General features: G+C 40.1%; 1 protein-coding gene across 1 annotated transcript in view; it reads right to left on the bottom strand.

Moving 5' to 3' along the window:
* ANKRD26 (ankyrin repeat domain containing 26) overlaps positions 1–25,114 on the bottom strand; it is a 51,165-nt gene extending 26,051 nt beyond the window's left edge. Inside the window, exons 1-20 of the mRNA XM_066318976.1 lie at positions 24,897–25,114; positions 23,072–23,186; positions 22,662–22,835; positions 22,433–22,539; positions 21,776–21,913; positions 20,865–21,016; positions 14,581–14,614; positions 14,429–14,501; positions 13,128–13,188; positions 11,769–12,784; positions 11,116–11,248; positions 9,627–9,688; positions 8,413–8,524; positions 6,985–7,013; positions 6,821–6,884; positions 6,678–6,722; positions 4,514–4,599; positions 1,831–2,820; positions 798–1,006; positions 93–242 (exon numbers count right to left, since the gene is read on the bottom strand). Of these exons, the coding sequence (XP_066175073.1) occupies positions 93–242; positions 798–1,006; positions 1,831–2,820; positions 4,514–4,599; positions 6,678–6,722; positions 6,821–6,884; positions 6,985–7,013; positions 8,413–8,524; positions 9,627–9,688; positions 11,116–11,248; positions 11,769–12,784; positions 13,128–13,188; positions 14,429–14,501; positions 14,581–14,614; positions 20,865–21,016; positions 21,776–21,913; positions 22,433–22,539; positions 22,662–22,835; positions 23,072–23,186; positions 24,897–25,099 (3,953 nt within the window). The 5' untranslated portion in view covers positions 25,100–25,114. The remainder of the gene's footprint in view (positions 1–92; positions 243–797; positions 1,007–1,830; positions 2,821–4,513; positions 4,600–6,677; positions 6,723–6,820; positions 6,885–6,984; positions 7,014–8,412; positions 8,525–9,626; positions 9,689–11,115; positions 11,249–11,768; positions 12,785–13,127; positions 13,189–14,428; positions 14,502–14,580; positions 14,615–20,864; positions 21,017–21,775; positions 21,914–22,432; positions 22,540–22,661; positions 22,836–23,071; positions 23,187–24,896) is intronic.
* Positions 25,115–27,202: the final 2,088 nt, after the last annotated feature.

Genomic DNA, 27,202 nt, shown 5'->3' with positions numbered 1-27,202 from the left:
TGTGCACATTGGGTTTACAAAAAAACTTACCTTTAGCTTTAGGTCAATTTTTATCATTAAGTTTTACTTATAACATCCCTTATATTCAGTACCTTCCTTCCTCTTGAGATGTTTCACTGGAAGTGCTGTCATCCGGTACTGGACAATTCTTGCCAGTGGAAGAGCTCATCTGCTGATTAGCCTTCTGCTTTGAAGTCTGTCCTTTACTTTTCTTTGCAACGTCATGATTCAGATCACATTCACTACATTAAACCGAAAGGAAAAAAATTACCAGTTGAGTATATTTGAAGAAAATATTTCTTTGAAAAAGATATACTTAAGATGATGCACAGAAACAACTGAAATGAAAAATATCTCTGATAAAACACAGACTTAACTCCAAGGACTGTGGAGTATTTAAAAGTATTTAAAAAACCTTGCCCTAGGATGAGGGAGGAATGTGGAACCTGAACTAGATTCAGGCAGTATCTTCTATCCACATTAGAGGATGTATTAACAGCAGAGATTCCTTTGAAGGACAGACAGAAAAACATTTCTGCTTAGGATTTCATAAAAATATCAGTCTCCTTCAAACTTGTGAGATTTATTTGTAACATCTTTTCCCTCTTCCTAAAAAAAATGTTTTTCTTAAATGCTTGTGAAGCAGTGGACTACTCAGTATTGCTTCCAGCACTAAAGAAAGTGTTTAACTAGTATGATATTAGAAAACTTAAAAGATACTTAAGTAATCCTACAAATAAGAATTAGAGATCATGTCTTTAGTTTATACTTTCACTGGTGTTTTAATAATTTCTGACCTCTCCTCAGGTGAAAAATTTTTGTTGACTTTTTCTTCTGTAGCGTTTTCATCCTCCATTTTCAAACAGTCATTCTTCCTTAGGGTAAGCTTTTCTTTCACTTTCTGATTAGTAATGTTGCCTGGCGGTGTATTTAATTTATCAACATTTTCCTCTTTTCCCACTGTCTGTGTATTGAAACATCTTTCTTTGCTTTTTTCCTTCTCAACCTACAAAAAGAAAGTTAAGTTTCCAGTATTAATCAGTATTTTCATAAAAAGAGAAATACAATATCCAAGATGGAATAATTCAGGGTTTATGTCTGAAAAAGTGTAAAATGAAAAAAAAAAATAGGCAATTATTTTCACAAAAATTACATTACAAAGTGTATTGTCATTGAAAGTACTTCAAATTCACTCATGATTCTATGACATAACACAAACACAGTCCTTAGAAAGAAAACAACAGTGAATCTTAAAACACGAACAACAACTGATGGATTGAAGAGTTAGGAGGGCTGTACAATTTTAGTTATAGTAACAGAAATTACAAACATCTAGTGGAAGTTTGCTTGGTTACTGCCTCCTCCATGGAGGGTAGGCAGGGTATCAGGGAAGAAGATTCCAAACCCCCAAATAGAAACAACTCCACTCACAGCAAACATGATTTTAAGTGAAGGGCAATGGAGACACACCATGCAGAAATCACAGCAAATGAAAAGTTCAGTCAAGACCCTGTTCAGAAGCTATTTTCATTCTTTGTTTCAGAATCAAAATTGATTTAACTGTGTGCACTTCTTTTTATGTCAATGAAGTGATAACTTCTTACATTGGAACTGAGTGCCACACACTGTTAAACTGGAACAATAATGCATTCTGTGTTTTCTGAAAAAGGGGGAAAAGGTTCACTGCTCTCTTTATTCATAAGTTTTGTATTTTCATTCCAACAACGACCAATTTGCACAAAGGATCTTCATTAAATCATGAATAGCTGAAGTGAACAGGACCATTGATATGGTGAAAGACTAAAGAGTAAGGAGTAGCAGGTGAACTACCTCTTTTTGCAGCTGCACCTTCTCTTTCTCCAAAGCCAGGAATACTGTTTGCAGCATTCCTACCTTAATCTTAAATCTCTCCATATCTCGTTTTAGCTCTTCATCAAGACTCCTTTCCAGCATGCCACATGATTCCTGAGCACCAGCAAAAAGACTTCCAGTTTCTGTTTCTCCTACATTAGTGTTGGTAAGACAGTCCTTGGGAACATCATCATTAAATCCAGAGTACTTTGTAAGTTTCATTTCTGTTACAGAATGTGCATTTTCATCGCTTGTACAAACAGGTCTTATTTTAGGAAGAATATTAGAAATGTCACCCAAAATACTTGTTTTTAAGCTATGTCTCAAGGAGTAAGCAGGACCTTCCTCTACATTTTCACTATTCCCATTATTATTCTCTTCTGTTTCCATAGTAGGCATTTTCTTTTTCTCTCCTTTTGCTAGAGACACCTTTCTGTTACTAACCCTGCTAATGCTGGCTTCTTCATCTGTATTGCAGGGATCTTCTACATTTGTCTTTAAGCTATTTTGATCAGGATGAACACCAAGACTTGGAAACACAATTTCCATTTTGGGTACTTTTCTGCCTAATGTAAGTTTAGTATCTCCAAATTCACCTTGGCTTTCTAACTTATTACTTGATTCTGTCACAGGAGATGGAACAATGTGAGAACTCTTCAATTCTTCACCAAACTCATCTTCTGGTATTTCTTCCACAAGGGAAGCAGTTTTCCCAGTTTCATTTTCACCAAACAACTGCTTCAGCTCCGCTGTGATGTTTTTAAAATTTGTTTTCAATTCCTTTTTCTCATTTTCAACCCACATTCTTTCGTATCTTTCTTCCCAAGGTTTTAGATTTAACTCCTTATCAGCACTGTGCGATTCCTTATTTTTTGTTAGGGCTTCCTGATGTGACATTTCTGCTTTGTCAGTCTGATTTTCATGTGCTGTTTTTTCTATCAAGTTGGTAGTTTCTAAAATATATTTATCCTTAAGTAAACACGTACAGACAAAAAGATTACCAAGAAAAAGGAAGTTACAGTTAATCTAGGTAATTTCCATTGTAAACTCATCCGATCATGTAACAGAAACAATGGCATCAAGATCTTTTGATAGTAATTTTTATAATACAAATCAAGGGATGCTAAATTAAAAGTTCATTTACCTTTTTCTTAAAAATAAAGGACTTACTAGCTACTAGGACTTACTAGAGACAACAGTTTTTCTAGGATTGGAATTGTCTAGACAAGGCTTACATCTCCTTTTAGGCCTGCCTGCTTTCTGTAACCTGTGGTCTTTGTTAGAAAGCAATATAATTTTTCATGTTTTATTGCTTTAATGCCATTTTTCTTTGGCACTGCCAATGTTTCCTCACCTTTCTTCTTCCACTATTCCACTGTCTGGCATTTTACAATCCCTTGCCAGCTAAGCTAACACAGTGTTAATGAACATGACAACTTTTGAATTGTCCACCACATGGAGAACTGGGCCCATTTCTTCACCCAAGGTGCAGAAATATTAAATTCCATTCCAAGCTCTGAAGAAAAGCTTTTTTTAGGTAAATCTGTCCCTTCATTCCCTCATCCCAAAAGTCAGGAACCCAAACTTATGCGAAAACCATACCATGTCTTACTCAACACTCCCCAGTCTCCTCAAGTCCCTGACCCCACGCCCTGCTCAACAGCTCTGACTGCTTCCATCGTGTGTCACATTTCTCCCTGCATGCTCTTTCCCAAAAAGCTTCCTAGTGCCTTTCCTACAGGCTTGAAACCTTAGTCCCAATGGGCTCAGATCATCCAGCTCCTCTCTCTCTTCTAGTCAGCCAAGCCCTTCTCTCACTGCAAAAATTCCTGCTTTCAGAACGGGGAAGGAACACCTCAGCCAGCTGCCATCTGTCTCAGCCTCTCCATTTCTCAAGTTCACTGCCCAACCATTACCACCTTCCAGCAGGCCTAACGTCCATGCTCTGCCTGTTATTACTAAGCATGTTCCTCTTTCATGATCCCCGGGTGCAGAGTATCATTAATTTGCTCCACTGTCCCTTGAGGTGCTACAGAAGACTCCAGATCCCTCTATCCAGCCCTCTGCCTCTCCTGTTCCAGGCCCAATACAAACAGGATGCCTACCTCATTCCTGTCTAAAAAGCCCTCTGAAAAAAACCTTTCCAAACACTCACTAACATGGCCAAACCAGCACATATTTTGCAGAGGCAGGGAAAGCACTGAGAAGGTCACAAAAATTTTTTTTTGTTTCTTCTTCTCTTACAAAGTGTTACAAAGTGGAAGATCAGGCATACTTAATCAAATAGATAAGTGTACTATAAACAAATTTTCTTCTTTACTTGAATGTTCATTTTGTGTACAGAAAAAATCAATTTGACTGCACTGTTTCTCATGTAAAAGGAAAAACATTGAACAAAGTCTAAGCAAACCAGCTGGAAACAAATTAGTGAAGCAGCAAGTATCCAACATAATGATAAGGAATATTCCCCACCATAAGAAGACAGCATCCCATTTTACTTCAGGCTGTTATATAACTTTTATCTACGGATTCCCCAGAATTATTCATTGACTGCTAAATTTCCTTTACTTTACATGTGTATAATATGCAATTCTTTGCTATACAGTGTCTAATACAATTTACTAATTCAGACTCTTAATTCAAAATCTTCGGTGTTACATACCCACACTCCATTGTTTTCAACGGCGTCCTGATCATCTTCTTTTTCAGCTGCTGATGACATATGAAAAGTAGATCCTGAGCACTCACCTATAGTGAGAAAACTGTATTTTGATAACCAGCATGACCTAATACTATTTACATTTAGAGTTTATTTACATTTGAATCGTATTTGTGAGAAAAATCTTAACACAAAGTAATGCATCCCCTCTAATTTGTGTGCTCTTAGAGACAAAAATTACCATAAAACAGATTGAAAATGCATCTGTGTACAGTGCTTTCTTACAGGGCATTTGAAGGAAATATGCTGAAAATTGCTGTAAGTGGTCACAAATCAACCAATCTTGTTTCTTAAAGGTGCGTGATCTCAATCTCTTTTTGACACACTGTGTGCCATACAGTAACTAGTTACTGTATGGCTCCAGCAACTGTAATTTCCCTATGTGCAGTGCACAAAAAAATCATGAAAAAAGATCACAGCTTTCAAATATTTTAAGGTCCCAGCTTTACTTTACGCATGAAACAAATCTGTCTCTAGACACGGATCTGGACTGAGTGTTTCAAACTGCTACCTTATCCGTTGCAGAAGACACAGATGGGAACTGAAAGACACACTTGTGTAATGCTGAGAAACAATCCACGATCTGAACACTTCGCTCATACTGTTGAAAACTGTATTTCACTCTTTGCTCTCTCAGAATTTCTATATAATATGGGCAGGTCATAAACTTCTCAGATAATCCCAGATACAATCTAGAAGCAGCACTTCACTGTCATTGTTCTTGTGGAAAGCACATTGAACATTTTCAAGTGACAAGTTTTCAGAAAGAAACAAGTCTCAGCAACTCAGGTGGGGAATCTAAAAACAAGATGGAGGCTTTTCACCCTTATTACTCTGCACCTCCTGTCTTGCTCCATAACACCATGGATTCTACACAATAACCTTTCTATACACTGGTAAAGAGGGACACAATATCCTTCCTACAAGAAAGATGAGCAAGACTGAGAAAAACAGAAAGGTATCATCATAAAAATACAAAAGGGCACAATCTCACTTCTTGGCATTTTCTGCTTTAGGTGACTACTTATGCAAGCCTTCATTTCTTGAAGGGTTCTTAACATTTGATACAAACTCAGAGTTACAACTTTATGTCTGTAGTCTCAGCTCCTCAGTCAGTCAAAAAGGTCTCCAAAGGTCAATTCTGACCCCAAGTTACTGAGTGTGAATTAACTTTTTCCTCCCACCTCATTGCTGGGTAAAATTTCTGAGCTTTTTTGTAGATTTGATTGTTGGGTATTTCAGCACAAGGCATTTCACAACACACAACAGTCATTAGTGGATTGACAGCACTTATTTCACAGGGTTGTTATGATCATCTCTTGATAACACTGTTGCATTTCAAATAGTCTGATAAGTACTAAAGACAATAATAACAGCAATAATTAGGGATTGTCTAAGGATAATGTCCTACAAGGAACACAGGCATTTTTCCCTTCTCCTGTTTTTCAGCAAGAGGAGCTTTAGACTTTACTCATGCTTATAGATATCCCAATACCGAAGTGTTTGCCGGTGCAGATGAAGGCTCCAGCCAGCAGTAAAAGCAGACAGATGTGCTGGTGGTCAAGGAACATTTGTAGGTAGCATCACAGAAACCACTGCAGAGAGCGTCCTAAGCTATCACTACCAAGACTCCTGTAGACTCCTGTAATTACAGACTCCTGTAATCAAAAGCAACCCAAATTCCTATTTAGTCTAGCCCATCAGAGAAGTTTTCAGCAGGAGCTATGTTGAGTTTGAAGTCTCAGTCATTAAGTAGGATTTTAGGATCTTTGGAACCCATAAGATCTATTTCATATAGTGCTTAACCAATCTTGGAATTTCCCTGTAACTGGCAGAGAACAAGGGAAAAGGCAGGAAAGACACAAGGCAACAATGTTCTTCCATCTTGAGGACTGAAAAGGGGAGATGACAACATGTATGCTGGAGGAAGCCAACATCATGGAAGGATAGACTACAGGAAGGAGCAAACATGTACAGGTGCATATTTCAGTAGTCCTTCTGCTTCCAGAACACCTTGTTAGAACCATTAATTTAAAATAAGGAAAAGATTTGCAATTACAATCTGTTAGTCCATGAAAGAACATGACAAAGAGACCGTCATGAATACCTTCAATATCCTCAACATCTTCTAAATCAAATTCCTGCAAGAGATCTGCAAAACATAAAACACATGCCTTATTAAATACTCCTGAAAGATTATGCAGCTAAACCAAGAGCAAATATTACCTGATTTCTTAAGGCAAATCTTACCTGATTTCTGCTGCCTGTTTTTTGAAGTTTCATTAATCTCCAAAGCAGATATGGGAGTCTTCAGCTGTGAAAGACAATTCAATGATAAACCACCAAATTCAAAGTAACTACAAACTATTTAATGAGCAGAATAAGTAGTCTCTCTGATATGAACAAATACTTACCTGTGAATTGTTGGGTTTCTCCAAAAAGCCTGGAAGTGAAAAATATTTTGGGAAACATTATTTTTTTTTCAATTGTGGGTACCTTTTACTGCATTAAATATCAGTAGTTTCTACACTTAAGTATTAGTCTCAACCCTTATTTCATCAAGAGTACAACACTGAACATTCCTTTTACCTCATCATGCAGCATGTCTCAGTATATAAGAAAAAAACAATGCATACTTCCCACCATGCAGCTTGGATTTAAAAAACAATTATTACAGAACTAGGAAAATATAGGTGAAGCAATAAGGTCATGCTTGTTAACAGAACAAGATTAAAATATTTAGTCCTTTAGAGGAGCTGAATCCTGCTTTCTAAAAGGATTATTTCAAAAGCCAAAGCTGGTCTGCTGTAATGATCATAAAACAACATTATCACTGTGGTTAGTCTACAAGTGCTTAATATTGAGGAGCATTTTCCTTTCTATTGATGGGACTAAGAAAGTGTGGGTCCAGACACACAAATCTCAGATATATCCAACTCGGTAAAATCAAGGCAGTGTTCATCAGATTGTTGTGGTTTACCTTGCAGAGGAACAACAGAAACAAATGTTGTCTGGTTTTAATCTCCATTTATAACATAGTTCCAAGTATTTTCTTTAATTTTGTCCAACATTAAATCATTTCCAAACCCACACAATCCCACCCATATTTTTCTCAAATCCTCTGCTTAAGTCTTCTTACAGTTTGAGTCCTCTCACTAAGCAATATGAAAGAATACTTAGAATTATTAAGAATGGCTCCATGGCAAAATTTTTATATTCAAATAGTTTTTAAAATATTTTATATTAAACCCCAAATCAACATTACAAAACCAAACAGCATTCAATTTCAGTAAACCTGGTGGTCCAGCAGTGTGGAAAGACATTAAAAAGATTACCATGAAGACCTTTTACTGTCTTTTCACACTGATCCTAAAATTGTCTTAGTAGAATTCCATGACAAATAGTTAACAATTGCATTTGGAGCTCCTGGAAGCTTGTAAAGTTTTGCTCAAGATGCTCAAGAGACAGTGTCACAAACAGAGGCAGAAATCCTGAGCAAAAACTCCTGTACTTTTAGTCCTATTTTAGCTCCTAGGCAAAGCACAACATAAAGCCATCAAAATGCTATCAAAGGTTAAACTAGGGGAGAAAAAAATGCTAAACAAGAACATGAATCAAAAAAAACTCGATACTCATCTGAAAAACACAAACAAATTCAAAGAACTTCCTTTACAAACCGGCCAACAAGTGCTGTTATCACTGGCATTAATTAACAAACAGTAAGCACTTCATTGGTATGGTCTGCACTCACATCACGACAGCATTTCTAAGACAGACACTGATAAAAGTTTACTTTAGCCTATAAATGCTTAGAGACAAACATTAGCCCACCAGGAATTTACCATTGTCACTTTCCCCTGACACAATCTGGGAACGTCCTCCATGTCTCTCTGCACCCGGGAGCAGCACACCACATGATATTTTTCTTGGCATTTCAGAATCTGTCTGTGTAACCTAAAACACAGGAATGAGAATTGGTACAAATGCATTTTCAACTCATTTCTATATAAAAACCAATTTATGTAGCATGGTATCAAGTATATTCTAGATATAAAACCATTTTTAAGGCCCCTGGAAAGAAACCATCAAAATACAGTATATTGGAAACTCACAACAATTGTGTTTGTTTTCAATCTCAGGCAAAAACTTCACACCACTATTCTGCCACACTGACAAACTGGACAACTCAAACAAGAATTAATGTGGGAACTCAAGATACAGGTTCCTGGTTGTGAACCATGTCTGCAGTGTACGACAGTGTTCAACATCTGTACTGAACTTGTATCTGACATTCCAGCTGGTACTGACATTCCTCAGGCACATATCCTGCACTGGTGAATGAACACAGTGCTGCTCCTAACTCCAAGAGCCATTTGGGTTGAACAGGGATTTCCAAGGCAGAGCTTGCAACTATCTTAAAACTAATAATGCTTTAGCCCTGTATTTTTAAGAAGGGGATGGGAAGAGTTCTCTTTCTCATGAGAAGTAGAGGGACTTAGCTACAGAGCTTGCTCATTGCCACAGACAAAGAATGAAAAAGGCAAACAAGGCCAGCATGTGCAGTGTCCCTGCTGAACATGGCTTTAAAGAGGGCCAGAGTACACCTACAAAAGGTAGAGAGGATCTGTTCAGAAGCAGCTAGGCATCTAGGTTGTAGACCTCAAGGGCAACAGCTAACCAGATCAGCAGACTAGAGCTGTATGGAGAAAATGCCACAATCCTGCCAGCCTCTGTGAAAAGGTCAGAGTATTTTAAGCAGCAAGGAACTTCACTATTTCAGCACTATACTTCAGTTTGGTTTTTACCAAACTCAATGGCCAATTGCTGAGACCCAAGCCATTAGCTCAACTTAACTTCATCCCAATCCTAACCAAGCAGCTGCCCTAGAGCAGAAGTATTTCAAGGGCCCCCAGTTACATGCATACAGCAAAAGGAAGAAAAGAGGAAATAGGCCTTATCAACAGTAGTGTCCAAATCAGAAAGAAGCTCTCAAGTGATTCTGAATCTTACTCCTACTTCTTGCAGTGGAAACCCTTGTGTCCTACACAAAAGGTACCTCAGAATCCCAGGGAGATTCAGCATCATCCTCTTGCTCTGCTTCCACTGTTGGAAGGCCACCTACAAATAAAGTAAGAAGTGAGATGCTTTGGTGTTCGTACATCCAAAGATGCAGGTTCCACTGATGAGGACAAACTAAGAAGCAAGTTTTATGCAAGTGTTTTTTCCCACCCAGACATATTATGTTATCTCCTTTACACTTCCAGCTCCTTTTGCTGCTTTTCTTTCAGAAGATGGCTATGCACAACAGCTGACAAAGCTACAGGCAATATCCAACACACTTGGGTAACATTCAGGAAGATACTCCAGTATCCTACAGTTCTGTTGCATACAGAGTTAAGGTCTCTCCAGCCTTCAACTCCAAAATTTGGCATTTACTATCACCTTCCACTGTACAGGGGGTACCACAGAAGCACTATCCAAAACCTCCTCACACTAACATCCACAAAGTCACCAGGAAACAATGCTCCCTTTATGCTACTAGGAAAGGTCTTACCTGAGGAAAATTGTTACCCAGCCCCCCACCAGAAGCTAGACACCCAAACATTGCTATTTAAAAGTAGAGGCTCACACCTCAAACACTTAACGCAAACACACACAAAAAAAGCCTTTTATTTCTTTTGGGGGGAGGGGGTTAAAATTTAAATGTCTTCTTCACCAGATGATTTTAGGGTTCGGTCTCAGGGAGTTTCTAGCCAGATTTCACTGCAGTATTTCTATTTTAAGTTACTCCATTAGGAAAAACTGATTCAGGATTCAATTGTGTGGAAACATACACTTAAAGAAGGGAGAAGGAGCTGGAAGCCCACGAGGGGACCCACCCCATAATCTGAATTCTGACTATTTAACACTATGCCAAATACATACTTATGGTAAAACACATATAGACAGAAAAGCATGTAATGGGCACAACACTAGAATACAGCAGGTTATGCCAGTGCCTCCTGTACAGCAAGTGAGCAGCAGCTACACACACTCAAATAACACCTACTACAACAAGCTACTCTCTGGAGACAGACAATGGAAATGGTGCTTTCTCTTCCTACTGCCAGACCTCAGAATTGCCACAGCCTTTCAAAGTGACAGTACTCATCATAAAAGGGAATACTGTTGTCACTCAAGACATTTTAGTCTTTCTTCTCTTTTTCATCTGTGTATTTTGTTGTCACTCAAGACATTTTAGTCTTTCTTCTCTTTTTCATCTGTGTATTTTGTTCAGATCACTTCAGGAAGAATACAGCAATAAATCAAGAATGCATTTGCTTCATATCGCATTGCTTGGTATACAATGCTACAATTTCAGTTCTTTAAGAATGAATGAAAAGCAACACAGTCTGCTTTCCTTCTCTGCCAATGCCCACTAGGACTCAGAGGCAAGAGAAAATTTTGCTATCATAGGAGTCAATTGCCATTATAGTTCATTTTCTAAGCATTAATATTTGCAGAGGAAGAACTTGGGTCAGGATTTACAAAGTAATTTCTCTCACCAGAGTTGTCCTTTGAAGCTTTGTGGACCTCATGCCTATCATTACAAACAGAATTTTTCATATCCTCAACAACTGTAGTTTGCAGGTTTTTGCCAGTGCCCTCCTTCTCCTCTTCGTGTTCAGATGATTCTTCCTAAAAGAGATCAACCAAAACAGCTGAAAAGAACAGTAAGAAATATCATCTTTGCTGTTCCCCCATAAGCAATTCCTCATGTCAGTCTAACTCTAGCTTTGTTTTAGTTACAACATTCCAGAGCATATTTCTTCTTTTCCTCTACTTTGTTCCACAGAAAATCATTAGTTTCCTGCTCCCAATCTTATGCAAAACTCTTTATGTTTCCTCACTTTCAGCTATCACATCATGCATTTTCCTAAATGGTAGTATTCACAGATAAAAACTGTAACACAGAACTGAGAAAAATCAACCAATTCCAGGGTCTACTGCCTATTCTTTTTCCACACTATAGTATATTACCATACCATAGCAAAGAAACTGTTTTGATTCCAAGTAAGACACTGACATCAAAAATGGATGATCAAAACACAGATATATGTGAAAAACAGTATTAAGAGAAATCCAGTTTACTATGTGATTCTGACCTATCTGACCCTTAGAAAATACCCTTGTGATTGAATCATCTGTATTTACTTACTTCAGTGCTTGAATGGAAAGCTGCTCTCAGATTTTCTTCCTGTTTATTTAAGTGAAAGTTTTCACTTTCTTGTTTCACTGGTTTACAGACTTCATCAACTACTCCTTCATATTCCTCGTCCTCAGTATCTTCACCATCCACATGTTCAAGTATGACAGAGGCTGGTCTTTCCCTTTCAGGTCCTGGGTTTTTTTCTGCTAACCAAGAATTACTGCCACTTTCAAGGTCATCACTGAAGTTTGACTTCTTCTCCTTAACACCACAACTATCTAAAAGAGGCTGAGGTATCTCTTTTTTCCAGTCTGTCATTTCAGAGTCTGCGAAACAGGAGTCAGCATTTCTGTGAAACTTCTCCTCAATCATGCTTTTCCTGTTCCAACTTTCTTGCATATCTTGCAGATTATTTAGATTTTGAAAGAGAGCTTGTTTTGGTACTGACTTGCAAGATATTTCATTATTCATGATCTTTGGAGACACTGTCGGTTTGTTTTCTTGAAACCTTTCACAAGACCCAGCTATGAAAGACACAGGAGTATCAACAGATTCCTCCATCTTTTCATCATGTTCTTTAGTTATTTCATCATCATCACAGACAGCTGCAGTTCCACTTTGAGCATCCCCTTCATACTTTGCTTTACTGAAATACTCTAATTTCTGATTAATTTCCCCTTTAGGTTCTGCTTTCTCCTCTTCCAATATTTCATTAGATTGAGTTTCTTCATCTTCCAGCTCCTCCTCCTCCTTTTCATCTTCAGAAAAATCTTCATCATCTTCCTCCTCCTCCTCCTCTTCCTCCTCATAATCGTCATCACCATCTCCATTGTCATTTTCATCCTCTTCCTCCTCTTCCTCTTCCTCCTCCAATTCTTCTCCATCCAGGTTGCTTGCAGCTGAGACATCTTGATTAAACAATTCCTCACCGTCTCCTTTGTTCACATTTGCACCTGATGGGATTGTTTGTTTGAGACTTTTCTTTGGTGACTTAGGACTTTCAATTCTAGAACCACCACCATCATCTTAAAGTACAAAAAAAAAAAAAACCCATGTGAACAGAAGGAATTTTGTAAACAGTAATAGGCATGTTATCAGATTAATGTACAAGAGAGGAGCCATTTGGGAATGTCTAGAAATGGAGAGATGAGGTTGGGCAGGATGGAGGATGAACTTGATGAAGGAAAAGGGCTCAAGAGGGGATTAATATCTTCATTTTAATGACTTCTTTTATTCTTAATTATAAAGTGCCAAGTTTGCAAAATGCTACTTTTCTCATTTACTATTTAAAAAAAAAACCTTTCAAACAAATAAAAAAAATCTACTTTATCTATTAGTGCATCATGCAACCTTTTGCAAATAACTTACTGTTTTTCCTGAACTGCTGAGAAGCATTCATTAACAGTGTCAGGTTTGGCTTCTGCAGCTTCTGTAAATAAAGATTTATTTAAGAATAAATTTAAGAATTTTTTAAAGATTTATTTAAGAATAATTTAAGAAATTTTTTAACAGTAAAAACAACAAATCCTTTGTCCACATCAAATCTTGTACAGTAAATATGATCAGACTGTCTTTATGATAGTGCTGGCTCCATCCCATACTTCTAATTACACAAATACTTCTCTCATCTCCTGTTAAGTATTTCACACTGTGCAGGCACCTGTCTGCAAATTGTTTCGAATAATTTTTGTGTGCATAACTGTTCTAAAAAATCTGTTTCTAATATTTTAATACTTAAGTAAAATTAAATTATATTTAAAAAGTGCATTTTCATGACACTTACTTTGCATGCTTAATGCATAAATACAGTCCCTGAAAGTACCCTTAAAAAATACTCCTAAATTTCAAAATCATGGCAGAAAAGTCTACCATTTCTATTTAAATCAGTGCAAAAAAATGCAATCAACTTAAAATTAAACATGCTTGCATCTCCAGCATTACAGAGTGGGTTGAATTACCCACTCAGGCTCTATATCTCTGCACAATGTCAGTGCAACAGAGTTGATGCTCCAGACATCATTCAGAAGCTTATAATTCTACAGATCATTAGTAAAAACAGTAGGCATGAGAGCTTATAACTAATAAAAAGAGTACTACCCAAGCATTCAAAAAAAGAAGAAAAACATGCAGTGTGAGATCACATGCAAGCACTAAATAGAAGTCATCTTATAGAAGAAAATTGATGACCCATTTGAGTAACTCATCTGTTCATTGAGCACTCTTGAGGAACCTGCTGAGGAAAGGAGAACTAGGTGATGAAGGATTTTGTTTTTAGATCTTGACAAATAAATGTCCTTTATCACTCAGGAATCTAACCCCAAATGTACAGAAAACAGTAACAATGATTGGAGAAGAACAGGATTGGTTATAATAATAACTTATGAATTTTTAAAGTCTGCAAATCTGACTCATATGAACAAGAAAAACTAAAACTATGTAGTTATCTTGTCACCTACTGCTTTTTGGTTCCAAATCACCAATCTACTGCAAACTGTCATAGCTACGGGTCCTCTAGGAGAAACTCATAGCAGAAGGAAGGCTGGCAGGCCAGAGAGTACGTTAAAGAGAAAACAATGTTGGCTGGAGCTGCAGTTTCTTTCAGCACCAAAGAAAATTTGCCTTCAAACCCCTTAGTTTTACAGGATAATTTTCCTGTAAATGTACCATACCTTGGGGGTAAAATCAAGTTCCTCTTCCTCAGAAGTATGCCAACTGTCATCGCTCCCCTCTTTCTCAGAGCTTCTTTAAAAGCAAAGCAAAATGAGTACCATGTCTCTCAAGTCATTCCTCAGGTAAGTGTTAGGTATTTTTAAAGTCTCACCTTATTGAGTCTCCTTGGGAGAAGTCATCGATTGCTGTTCAAACATTAATTAACATGTGGAAATTAAATTGAGCATGCTAAGAATTAACCATTTAAAAATTAAACATTTAACATGGACAACACTATACATCATAGTAGAACGATACTTTGAGTAGTAAATTCACTACAAGGTGAAACCTTTATGAATGAGTGTATTTCCAAAACAAAACTGCATCTTCAAACAACACTGAGTTAAAAAAAAAAAAAAAAGGAAATAAAAAGCTTAAGACAAGGAGCTGTATCTCTTTTGGACTATTATACCTAGAAGTTTAAAAAACAGAAATACACCTAAACTAAAAAGAAGAATTAAAAAAAATCATAACATGAATATCCTACATTAATAAACAATTAACAAAATGGTGGTGGTTTAGGAAGACATTAAGAACTTCCAAAGTGCTGATCTTACACACAAGTACACATCATGTGCAGAGATTTATTATTTTATGCAGCATTAAGTATAACATTATGCTAGATATTACACTATCCACTGCTCTACCCACTTACAGATAATTTTGCAAAGGTAATTGTGGGAAATGGATTTCTTGAGAATTCTCAAAGCCTGACAGAAGGCTCACATAGTATGTATCAGTATGCAAACATTGAGATAGAAATTGCTGACTTAGAAATGCCATTGAATAAGACAGACATTGTTGAGAGAGAAATGGAACTAGAAACAAGTTTTAAATGATGGCCTTGCAAATAAGACTAGATACTTTGGAGAAACAGAACTATGAAATGTGCATTGTAGTAGGACCCATGAGGGGTGATTTTAGATGATTGGCTTTAAGGCATTAACAGCATTGTGTGGCAAAAGCTGATAGGCCAAGAAACACTTATAATGTATTTTAATTAGGAAATAATTGGCTTCTGATTGTGATGGCGTGAACTGTAACAATCTATATTGTCTCACCCTTCACATGAGACTATGGAAATGGAATAAAGTTTTTAAAATGCCTCTCAGTTGCTCTCTGGGTCAGAAAAGAGTATAATCTGACAAAGGTAATGAAAATCAAAAAGCATAATCAAGCTCTAAAGCTCAAGTAGAAGAATCACCAACAGTTCTGTGCACTGCATGAAAAAGGGCATGCAGCAGACAAAGTGGCAAACCCAGGGCATTCTATAGCACACTCCAAGCTTCCATCAGCGTTACCAATGTGACTTGCATGTCGGATAATAGGATCAACCAGGTCAGAAGGAACCTCAGGAAGTCTCTTAGCCAGCCTTCTCAAAGCAGGCTCAGTTATGAGGTCAGACAAGGTTGCTCAGGGCTTTATCCAGTCTGGTATGAAACACCTCCAAGGAGGGAGACTGTACAACCTCTCTGTTTTACTGTTCCCACATCCAATTAGAAACTATTTTGTTGCCATTTATCCCTCTTACATATCTGCCTCCTGTCATGCACCACTGGGAAGCACCTGGCTTTGTCTTCTCAAATGTACCAGAAACTGCTGCTAGGTCCCCTGCAAATTCACTTCTCTAGGCTGAAAAATCTCAGTTTCCTCAACCTGTCCTCAAAGGGCAAATATTCCTGTCCCTGATGAATCTGATGGCCTTCCACTGAACTTGCTCACTGTTGAAAAACAAATCTCCCTTGTACTGGAGGTTCAAATTACACCCAGAGCACTGGACACAATCCAGAGAGTGCCAGGTAGAGGTGGATAATCACTTTTCTCAATCTCTTGGCTATGCTGCCCTTAATACAACTCAGGACACTGTTGCCAGGGCATCCGATGCTGGCTCATTCTGCCAAGACCCATCAGGCTTTCTCAGCAAGGCATCTCTCTTGCCAGGCAGCACCAGCACACTTTGTAGCAAGGGGTTTGTACCTTTTTGTGTGCAGACTTGGCATTTGTCCTGGCTGAATTTTGCTAGACAGGCCTGACAGTTCATTTAAACAGAGTAAATGCCTCTGAATGACAGCACTGCCCTGAAGTGATCCGAGCCTCCCGACTTAGGGCTATTTGCAAACTTCATGAGAGCATACTCTAGCACATCATTGACCTACTAAAGAAACCTCAACTCTAGGAATACAGCTCCAAGAGTGCTAGAACCTCTCAACTATGAACAGCTAAGATGAAATAAAAGGGCTCTTCAATTCCCAAAACAGAGGGGGAAAACAAACACAACTTCTACATAGTAGCTATTTCAGCATTCCTCAAGTTCTTCCTAACTAATTCTTGTCAACTGTTGTAACAACCAAGGCCTTTGGCAGAATCATTAAAGGAAAAAGAAAACAAAGGCATATCATGCCTGAAGACATCCTCTGCTAGCATTAAGCACAAAAGAGCATGGAAATTTGGTCTGTTCTAAAGACAGGGTACACATGGGAATTTTGAAAGGAGTACATCCCCTGACATGCACTGGGCTTTTGGACAATGAAATACAGTGTGCACGTCATGTCGAGAAAACTCAGAAGCTGAAACAAGGACAAGCTAACAGTTAAAATACCAACAGTCTCTAATTTTTGCTGTTTCCTACTGCAAACACACAATATTTAAATAATATTAATTAGTTGTATATATCATAGTTTCCTGTTACCTCAAGCAGTACCAGCAGTCTGACCTACCTGCTGATGTCCCAAGAGGAATAAAAATGTCTCCACCAGTGTGGAGCAGTTATCACTCTTGGTGGGTGACTTCAGCTATATTTTCAATTAGTACAGATATAAGTTATCAAAAGAGCTGAGTAAGTTTTCTGAAATTTTGCTTCCAATGAATAGATTATCTCAGTTGTGTAGAGCATGGTGCTAATAATACCAAGTTTGTGGGTTCAATCCCTGTATGGGCCATTCACTTAAGAGCTGGAATTGATGATCTTTGTGGGTCCCTTCTAACTCTGAGTGTTCTGTCATTCTGTGAATAGTAGCTTTAAGCAATGATCAAGATCAGGTCACATTGTCCTTCAGAAGGCAAAAGAGAAAGTTCATGAGCTTCCTTTCAGACAGAACTCTGATTACAGTAGAAATGGGATCTAGAAAAGCAGTCTCTGGGGATTGCTTGTTTCTACTTTAGTTCAAGCCCACTTCTATTTCAGAGTACCAGAAGAGCTTATTTTAAAATCAAATTATTTACTATCACTAATGACACAAAGCAAACACTAAATTCAATAATAAAGAAGCAAGGCAAAACACACAAACAAACAAAAATCACACAAAGCCTGCTCTCAAATGTAGTTCATAAAACCAGTATCATCAAAATAGGGACCTCCAGGATAATAAACATTATAGATGTGTTGATATTTGTATACTGCACAACATGTTTCATATTTTAAATGCTACTGTATAAAATACCTTTCCTTGATTTTCCTGTTCTTGATGTCTGGTTAGGAGATTGTTGCATTCCTATATCCATTTAGGAAAAGGCATGGAAAGGACAGATGGAACAGTGACATCAGAATAAACTAGAATTTCCAGAAACTTGGAAAACATAAGCAGTACATCAAAACAGCTACAGCAATGGGAGGACATACTGTGACTATCAGCCTATTCTACAGCTGTAAGTGCTGGAAACAACCCAACCACAATCTACAGAGCTCAGCTCTCAAGGGACAGTGTCAAACAGTAACTTAATGTACTTGCTCCATGTAAAACACCCACATTTCAGTATTCTGAAACACTGAAACAGATTATGAGAAATATGGTCTCCTGATAATTCTGTATTTCCCTCAACTTGACTACTCCTTGTCTAGCAGAGATGCAAATTAAATTCCTTCATGGTTGTAGAGAGCCTTACACAACCAGCACACAAAATCTCTTATTCTAAATATCTCAAAAATCTGTATGTGGCAAAAACCAAACTTTAGAGACTATGCCGAAGTTTCAAGGATATCTTGGCTCAGACCTGTACTCAGACCAGCATTCTACTTTGAGACATTGTTATCTACACTCACTTAAGTTACAGTTTTAGTATGTTTGTTATCCCTTGTTAAAAAAGGAACCCCATTATTAGTTGCCTTAAACCAGCCCATCTTAAAAGTTGTGTCAGCTGGTGCCTGATACAAACATAGCCTACCTCTACATGAGTCTGAAAGTCCTGCTTACATTCATTTGACCACGCTTGAAATATTTACATACAAAAGCTGTGCCACCAGCCAGAACACAGACAGGACAAGAGGGCAGCATTTTCCCCCAGGGCTATAGAGCAGGCCACATCAAGACAGAAATGGGTGCACTGACTGGTGCCTCGTGCATATATGTTTGTGTGTCTACATGTCTGTGTGTCGTGGAACACCGGTTCAGAATTAAATTACTATGTATCTGCTTTACCCATCCCACTCAGTAAAGGCAACAAATCATTCTGTTATTGCGCCTGACTGACACTGAATTTCTTCACGATGTAACATTTGTCTCAGAGCAGATCAGAGTGCTGCTTATATTGATTTTACCTCATGGAATGAATGTGGCAAAATTACTTGTATCAAAACAAGATACATTTGAAGCCTTAAGAAAGGACCTCATGGTGGTTTCTCGTCCCTTCTATACTTCTCAGTTTTCTGAAAGGTTATACAGGACAGCTTTTACGGACCTTGGGAGATAGAAATCACTGAAGCACTTTATTCTTTTCTAGGAGCTCTATGATGGAAACACAACAGTTTCTGTAGGGACCCAGAAACACGAAAGGAACAGTAGATCACACAGTAAATATTCAAATAAACAAAAGCCAACTTTTGAAATAGGCTGAGTTGCTCATTAGAGGACTGTATTTTGAAAAATATTCAACAAGTGCAAAAACAGCAAAAGGAACAAGGACAACACTGAAGATTCAGAAAAATTGTATAGAAGAGCAACAGAAACAAAAATAATTCCAAAATGGGTTTCTCTGTTCTCCTGAGATCATTCCAACTTCTCCTCTACACAACAGAGGCTTCAAAGTCTGTTACTGCAGCATATCAGAAGGACTTTCACAATACAGGACCTGTACTTTTTGTGTGCAAGCTGGAGGCTGCAGAATTAATGCAGGTAAATAGTCTCTCTATGTTACTAACCTCTCAGAGACAGTAACAGTGTGCACTGTTTGGGCAAAAGAAACATTTCCTGATTAAACCATGAAAACCTTTAGAAAAGAAAAAATTTCTGCAATCTATCAAGAAACCTTCCAAATCTCTGACTAGGTCAAATCAAGTGTTCCTAAGTCAAAGGAATGAAGTCTGACTCTAAATAAAACTCCTGTATCTAGGAAAAGTCAGTGAGGAAAAATATCCCATATTTTGCTGATTCTTCTTGACATATTTAAAAACGGAGTAAGAAACTGTATTTAAAGGAATAATGAACTGTGTTTGAGCACTGTCTTCTGCCCATTTGCCACACAGTTCCAAAGTAACATCCTTAAAAACTTGTAGGGCTTGAGATGCAAAGTACAAGACAAACTATTTCATTTATAGTAAGGTACTAATTTTCTCAGATTCCTCTAGGACTCTGAGCTCATAACCATAGACTGGATTTTTAAAACTCACTGAAGGAGTAATTTTTTTAACACAGGCAATTTAGTTGTTTTCCTGGATCACAAGGTAATAATTATTTTCTAAAAAATTACATTAAAATTACTGAAAGTGGAAGAAAAGCATTATTTTTATTGTAAATCAAACTATGTTCAAGCCAACACAGGATACAGAGACAGTGCAATGTTACTGTCAACAAAGTTACTTTACCAATATAATATTTGCTAAGTATGTCTCTACAGCTTCTACATGGAAACAGTTATAACTGATTTTGAGAAACAGGACATGCAAAAGGACCTTAGTGCAGATGGAACTATTATTATAATGAAGACACAAACTCCATGAAAATCAACAAGACACGTACTTTCCTGATCATTTCTCTCTTGCTTCCCAGCTACAGAAAGAGGAACAACTATTCAGGTGGAATCGACTGCTTTTGTAATTGGATTTTCACAGCCTGAGTTGCCATCTCTAGGTAGAAGTACACACTTGAAAAATTCTGCCTAATTCCTTCCCTATCCTCCTCCTCTCTCTCTCTCTCTCTCTAAGGAAAACCCATATAAACGGGCAGCCTGACAGACAGAGTATCAACCCTAAGAAGTGAACACAGAACACAAATCAAATGGTTTCACAGCCTGACAAGCAGCACTTCCAACTATCACCAAATGACATTCACAAAGCTTGTGCTACTCCATCTGACGCCTCCACTAAAACCAACAGTGAACACAGTAAGTGCTTACAGCACAAATCCACTAAGGAAAGGCCACACTGATTCTCCCTGTGAGCTATTCCATGGCTGAGGGTCTTACCTCCTCTGTCCACGGCAGGCGCACCCAGTGTAAGGCCAGCAGCTGCTGCCCGGTGTGGAGTGCCAAGTGCTGTGATGCCTCGAGCACCACCACCTGTAGAAGCTTCTCCTGGGTTCTCCCAGTCTGCATATTCTGCCAGTTGTTTACTAAGACTGTACAGAGAAAGAGAGGAAATACATTTGGTAAAAAATAATCACATACCTACATATACAATTTAATAGAGGAGTTCACAGCCACCTCTTATCCACCCTATTCTTATCCTATCCATAGCCATATAGATTTATATACTTACATGCCCTTACTGCACAACTGTTACACACTTCAATATTCACTACAGCCACATCCACTTTACAGTCATATTCAAACCTATTAACTCCTGTTTGTTACCTGTCAAGTTTCACCTCTGGAGAAGTGTAGGATATGGACAGGTTTCAGAGTTTATATTGAGCAAATGTGAGCTTAGCAATAAAACTTGAAATCTAACAGAACTCTGGGTAAAAATTTTCCTCAACTTCCAAGTTAACACTAGACACTGGAGTTATACAGATCAGAAGACAAGAGGAATTGGCCACAAGTTGTACCAGGGAAGGTTAAACTGGGTATTAGGAAAACTTACTTCAGTGAAAGGGCTGTCAGGCATTAGAACAGACTGACCAGTGAGGCTGCTGAGTCACCAACTCCGGAGGTATTTGAAAGATGTTGCAGATTGGCATTTAGGGACGTGGTTTAGCAGTAGGCTTGGTGGTGTTAGGTTGATTCTTAGAGGCCTTTTCTAACTTAAATGATTCTATGAAGACATCACTGAGCACACCTTCAACAAAAATCTCAGCACACTATTAAACCTTGCTGCTGTTAACAAAAATCACACTGAAAATTGATAACTTACTCTAATGATACAGATTAAAATTTACCTAGAATATCCATGAATAACAGCATAATCCTCAGCTGTCCATCCGTTAGTGTCTTTATGGGAAACATCAGCACCATACCGAAGAAGAACCTTTATCAGATTAAGCTCTCCACCAGAAGCAGCAGTCATAAGTGGGGTTCTGAAGGATCAAAGAAATATGATATGAAATAGATTGTTTTACACAGTCATTGTAATTATTTTTGTTTTCTGTTTGCTCTAAAAAAGCATTCTCTCCATTAATTTAAAACGAACAAAAGAAAAAGCATTTTTCATTAAGAAAAACAATAAAATGGGAGAGGGTCTTAAAACAATTAAATGTTTAATCTTAAAACAAAGCTTCCACACAGCCAACACTTAGAAACTCTACTACTATGCGGGAGATGGCTTTTCAATTTAAGGGAATGATGCTGAGCTAGTGGCAGGCTTCCTGCAGAAAGGCCATCTCAGACAGTAACATTTTGCAACCCTCAATGTGGAAAGCATCGAACAAGACATGACAGCAAGCCGCTGAGGCAGGACCATTTTTCACAAGTCACAGAGAAGTAACTGCTTCTGTGTGGCTCCTTGTTTTGTTTTTTCAGACCTCATTCTCAAGCCTCTATCAAGCTAACCTGAAGAATATTAAAGAGACTCATGTAAGGTTTTGACAGCCCCTCACCTTTCACACTGATCTCGAGCATGCACATCAGCTCCTTTTTTAAGAAGAAACTCCACTACTTCTTCATGATGTTCAGAGACAGCAAGAATAAGAGGAGTATATCCCTCCTGAAAGGGCAGATAAAGTTAAAAATCAGAGAAAAAAAAACCAAAACCAACCAACCAAAACTTCAAGAAAAACACGAATGCAATTTTTGGAAAGCACTACATTAACACATATAAAAAATTACCTTATTTTGGGCATCAATACTGGCATTATGCTCAAGTAACAGCCCTGCTACAGTAGTATTACCAGACAGGACAGCCAGGTGAAGGGTAGTGTTGCCATCACCATCTGCCAGATTTGGGTCAGCACCATGTTCTAGCAGAATAGCCACACATTTTTCTTGCTGGCACTGTACTGCCTGGAAACAAAATACAAAAACCTTCCAGCATCTGCATTTCACTTTTTTGCAATTCCTCAATCTTCCCAATACTGGGAATTAAGAGCAGCTTCAAAGATTAGCTAACATATGCCCACTCCACACCAAACACAACATGCGTGATTTTACAAAGGTCTATGTAAGGAATACTGAAAAATACATTATTTAGTTCAAAATCAGTAAGCCTCACTTGCAAGAACATACCATAGTCCACGTACCTTCATCAGTGGTGATCTGTTATCACCGTCAAGAAGATTTAGCTTACAATTGTTTTCTACTAGATACGTAACTACATCCACATGGCCGTTTGCACAGGCAAGATGCAGAGCTGTCCTAAAAATTAAATAAAGTGAATTAGCACAGACAGAGATAATTTCAGGCTTTTTTGATAAACAGACATGACAAGTTTTACTTTGCAAATCTCAAGCTTAAGAACTCCATTACCAGTACCAGTAGCTGCACACCAAATGCTTGGGATCTGCTAGCAAAAACCCTCCACAGCACCTGCTTAGTGAGAGGACATTTCCCTCACCGTAGAATTGAACCTGCAGAGATTCCTGTGCCCAGGCACTGGGTATTGCCCTCAGTGGGACTACACACGTGGCACAGCAACAGGGACCAAAGCTAGGGAATCTGAGGACTATGGCAAGTCAACTTCTAAGTTTTTCTTGGATCATTCATGGGCCAGAAGTGTATTGGAGATGCAGGAAATGGGCTTAATTGCAAGAATATTAGAGTTTCCCTGCACTTTGAGAATTTCTTTTTCTCTAGCTTTTTTTACTACTGAAGCAAAACCAAGAACACATTTGCACCACAGTGCCTCTAACAACATGTAGCAAAACAGAGGGCAGAACACTGATCCTGACTACAGGAAAGTAGTTTTTGACTCTCCTGTAATGTTTAAATGTCAGTCTACTACAGAGGAAGCCCTCTCCAAATACTATGTTTCCACAATATATAACACATGAAAACCGAACTTTTTTCTTCGATTTAAAGCCTTGCCAGAAAGAAAAGCAGTCCTTCAAACCAAAACATCTTAAGTCTGATATCAATTAACCAGTCTACTTGCACACAACAACACAATCACTGAGGAAGTCCTTGCACATCTTTCCTCCTACAAATTTGGTGCTTTTAGGGCAATAAAACTAGATGATTTTATTGCTGCCAGAAGTCCAGCCTTCTGGACAGCCAGCCGAGGAAGCTGAGCTACTCTGCTAAAACCAGCATCTCTTCAGAATATCACAAAGTATTTGACTCTGAGCCTTTACAGAAAGGGTGATTCCCTTATGTTCATGACAGATCATTAGGAACCATGCTGCTGCCCAGGGCTTCTCCTTTAAGGTGGACCTGTTAAGTGCTTGCTGTGCTTGACTCAACCTCCCACACAACACCTGTCAGAAGCAACAGCTTCTCCTGACAGTCCCTGACCAGATCCTCCAGTCCAAGGTCGTGAGCAGTTGTACCAAAAGCTCAGAGCAAAAAACTAACTGCCCCCTAAAACCACACTGTGGCTTAGGCTGCCAGGTCACACTCACAAAAGGCAACTATGCATGCAGCATCAATAAACAACAGGTTTATTTTGTGCTATAAATCCTTCCTAACTGCAGTGTCCACCTTTTTTTTAAGTTGCTCCAAACTGAGGCAGTGCATCCTATGGAAGCTGCACGCTGAGCCCTCAGAGGTGTATAGATGGGTGTGATTACACTCAGACTTCAAACCCTGGCTGCAGAATGGCCACGAGGCTCCTCTGACAACTCCCCTTTGCTTCCACCCCTGCGCCCCTGGGCAACGACGTACGACTCCGGGCAGGAGGGCACTGAGGAGGCCGGCTCAAAAATGGTAAGGCCATAGCTGGCCGAATTCAAGGGGGTTTTGGCAGCACAAGCCCGATTCCCACAGCCAGCCAAGGGCTGCACTGGGCTTACAGCGCCCGCGCTCCCACTCCTCACGGAGATGCCGCCGGTCCGCTGCTGCGCCGGGCAGCTCCCGGGGGCTGCTACAGCTCCTGGGCTCCCGAGACCGCCCCCCGGCTCCCGCCCTTACCGCTCCGCCTTGTCCCGCCCGTCGATGCCGTATTTCCTCAGTCCCTGCCGCACCTGGGCCAGGTCGCCGCTGGCGGCCGCACGGTGCAGCTTGCCCAGGTCCTTCTGCCGAAGCTCGTAAGCACCGGAGGGGCCGGGAAGGGAGGCGCTGGTGGGCGGCGGCTGCCCCTTCCTCTTCCTCCCGAACCCGAAGATCCTCTTCATCCCGCAGCAGGAACGCAGGCACAGTCCCGTCTAAGAAGTGCGACGGCGGGAAGCACCGGCGGGCTGTACCGTGCCTCAAGCAGGGACAGGGGAGAGGAGCTGCAGGCAGCGACCTGGACTCAATGCGGCTCCGGCGGACCGAGCCCCAGGCGCGGCGGGAGCCCCGGGGCAGAGCCCTCCCCGGGCAAAGCCTTCCCCCGCTGCCCCGGCAGCCCCGACCCGCGACCCGCGACCCGCGACCCGCGAGCCCCGCGCCCCGCGCAGGCGCCGGAGGGCAGCGGCGGGCGGGACTGCGCAGGCGCGGCCGCGGGAGGCGGGGAGTTAGGGACGGCATGGGCCTCGGGTGGGGTTAATGTCCCGGGGCATTTAATGCTGCGGGGAGTCAGGGACGGCACGGGCCTCGGGTGGAGTTAATGTCCCGGGGCATTTAATGCTGCGAGGAGTTAGGGACGGCATGGGCCTCGGGTGGGGTTAATGTCCCGGGGCATTTAATGCTGCGGGGAGTCAGGGACGGCACGGGCCTCGGGTGGAGTTAATGTCCCGGGGCATTTAATGCTGCGAGGAGTTAGGGACGGCATGGGCCTCGGGTGGAGTTAATGTCCCGGGGCATTTAATGCTGCGAGGAGTTAGGGACGGCATGGGCCTCGGGTGGAGTTAATGTCCCGGGGCATTTAATGCTGCGGGGAGTTAGGGACGGCACGGTCCTGGGGTGGAATTAAAGTCCCGGGGCATTTAATACTGTGGGGAGTTAGGGACGGCACTGTCCTCGGGTGGAGTTAATGTCCCGGGGCATTTAATGCTGCGGGGGTGCCGCTGTGAGGCTTGGGTGAATGGGTGACAAGAACAGACAGCAAGGATTTATACAGGAGGAAAGGGGATGAAGCGGAGCTTCAGACATCATCTGGTTACGTGCCTGAGCAGATGCTGAGGAATACGTCTGGTCCAGGTAGCTGGGTTCGCAAGCTGCCGGCTGGGATGCCGGCTAAGCTTTGGGTGGCAGCCCGAGACAAGAGGCTGTGAGCTTCCAACCTTCGGGATATCCAAGGGCGCGAAGATGGGTGACGCTGGTCAGGTGAAGAGAGTCTGAGACATAGCAGGAGCCTGGATTGGCCGACTTTTTGGGTAATAAGGAGATGAAGACCGGTGATGCCAGCGAAGTCGTTGGACATGAGGAGTGGGACAAGGGCGGAAGAGAGAGATTGACTCAGGGTGCGATGGTGAGGCTGTAGAAGCCCAGAGGTTCTTTATGTAGGTGCTTTCCTTAGGGGCACCATCTCGAGCTATTTTTGTGTTACTGCACAGGAATAAACTGTTTTATAGAACGAGATGTCTGAGACTCTGCTATGGGAAGCGTGGGGCCGAGCCGGTAAGGAAACCTGCTCTGACTGTGTGAGAGTAGGGGTGTGGGGAGATGAAGCCGCGCCGGGGCCGCGCTTCAGCAGTGAAACCTTTCGGCCCTGCGGCTGTGACACTCAGAGTTTGTAAATGGTCACACCGGGGAGTTTTCGTAACGCCCATGACAGACTCAGAAAGTTACTTTCTGATAAATGTGGCTTGATTGGCACCGACACAGGAATGCAAACATGTATGCGGACGGCCCGTATGGAAACGTAGTACAGAACAAAATATTTGGGAAGTTGGGAATAATTCTCAATACTGCTACAGTGATGCCACTGGGTAGTTCAGATACCATATACTTTGGGGGTGATGCCGTGGTGCAGTGTCCCCTAGGGTGTTTGGTGAACGGAACATCTTGCCAGAACACTTCTTCCAATCTTTAGAAACTACTTTTTGCGTATGAATTTCTAAAAAGCAGATGGCAAACAAAACCTAATTCAGAGGAACGCATTTCACTATGATTAGAAGCAAAAATATTTATTGCAGCGGGACAAGAATATAGTACCACTTTTTAGGGAGGTGATTTAGCCCTTTGAAATATTTCCTTCATCATTAAGAATGGTACATATATTAAAATCTTTATTTTCCTTTCCAAAATGAATCTTCACAGCTTTATCAAATGTTTACTGCTGGCAGTATCCTCTTGTACTGAGGTGACTGATGTACAGTCACTTTCATTAGTCGATTCTTAATGTATTAGCAGTG

This window comes from Sylvia atricapilla, chromosome 5 (genome assembly GCF_009819655.1).
Source record: "Sylvia atricapilla isolate bSylAtr1 chromosome 5, bSylAtr1.pri, whole genome shotgun sequence".
Classification (NCBI taxonomy): domain Eukaryota; kingdom Metazoa; phylum Chordata; class Aves; order Passeriformes; family Sylviidae; genus Sylvia; species Sylvia atricapilla.
This window is presented reverse-complemented; position numbering and strand designations above follow the sequence as displayed.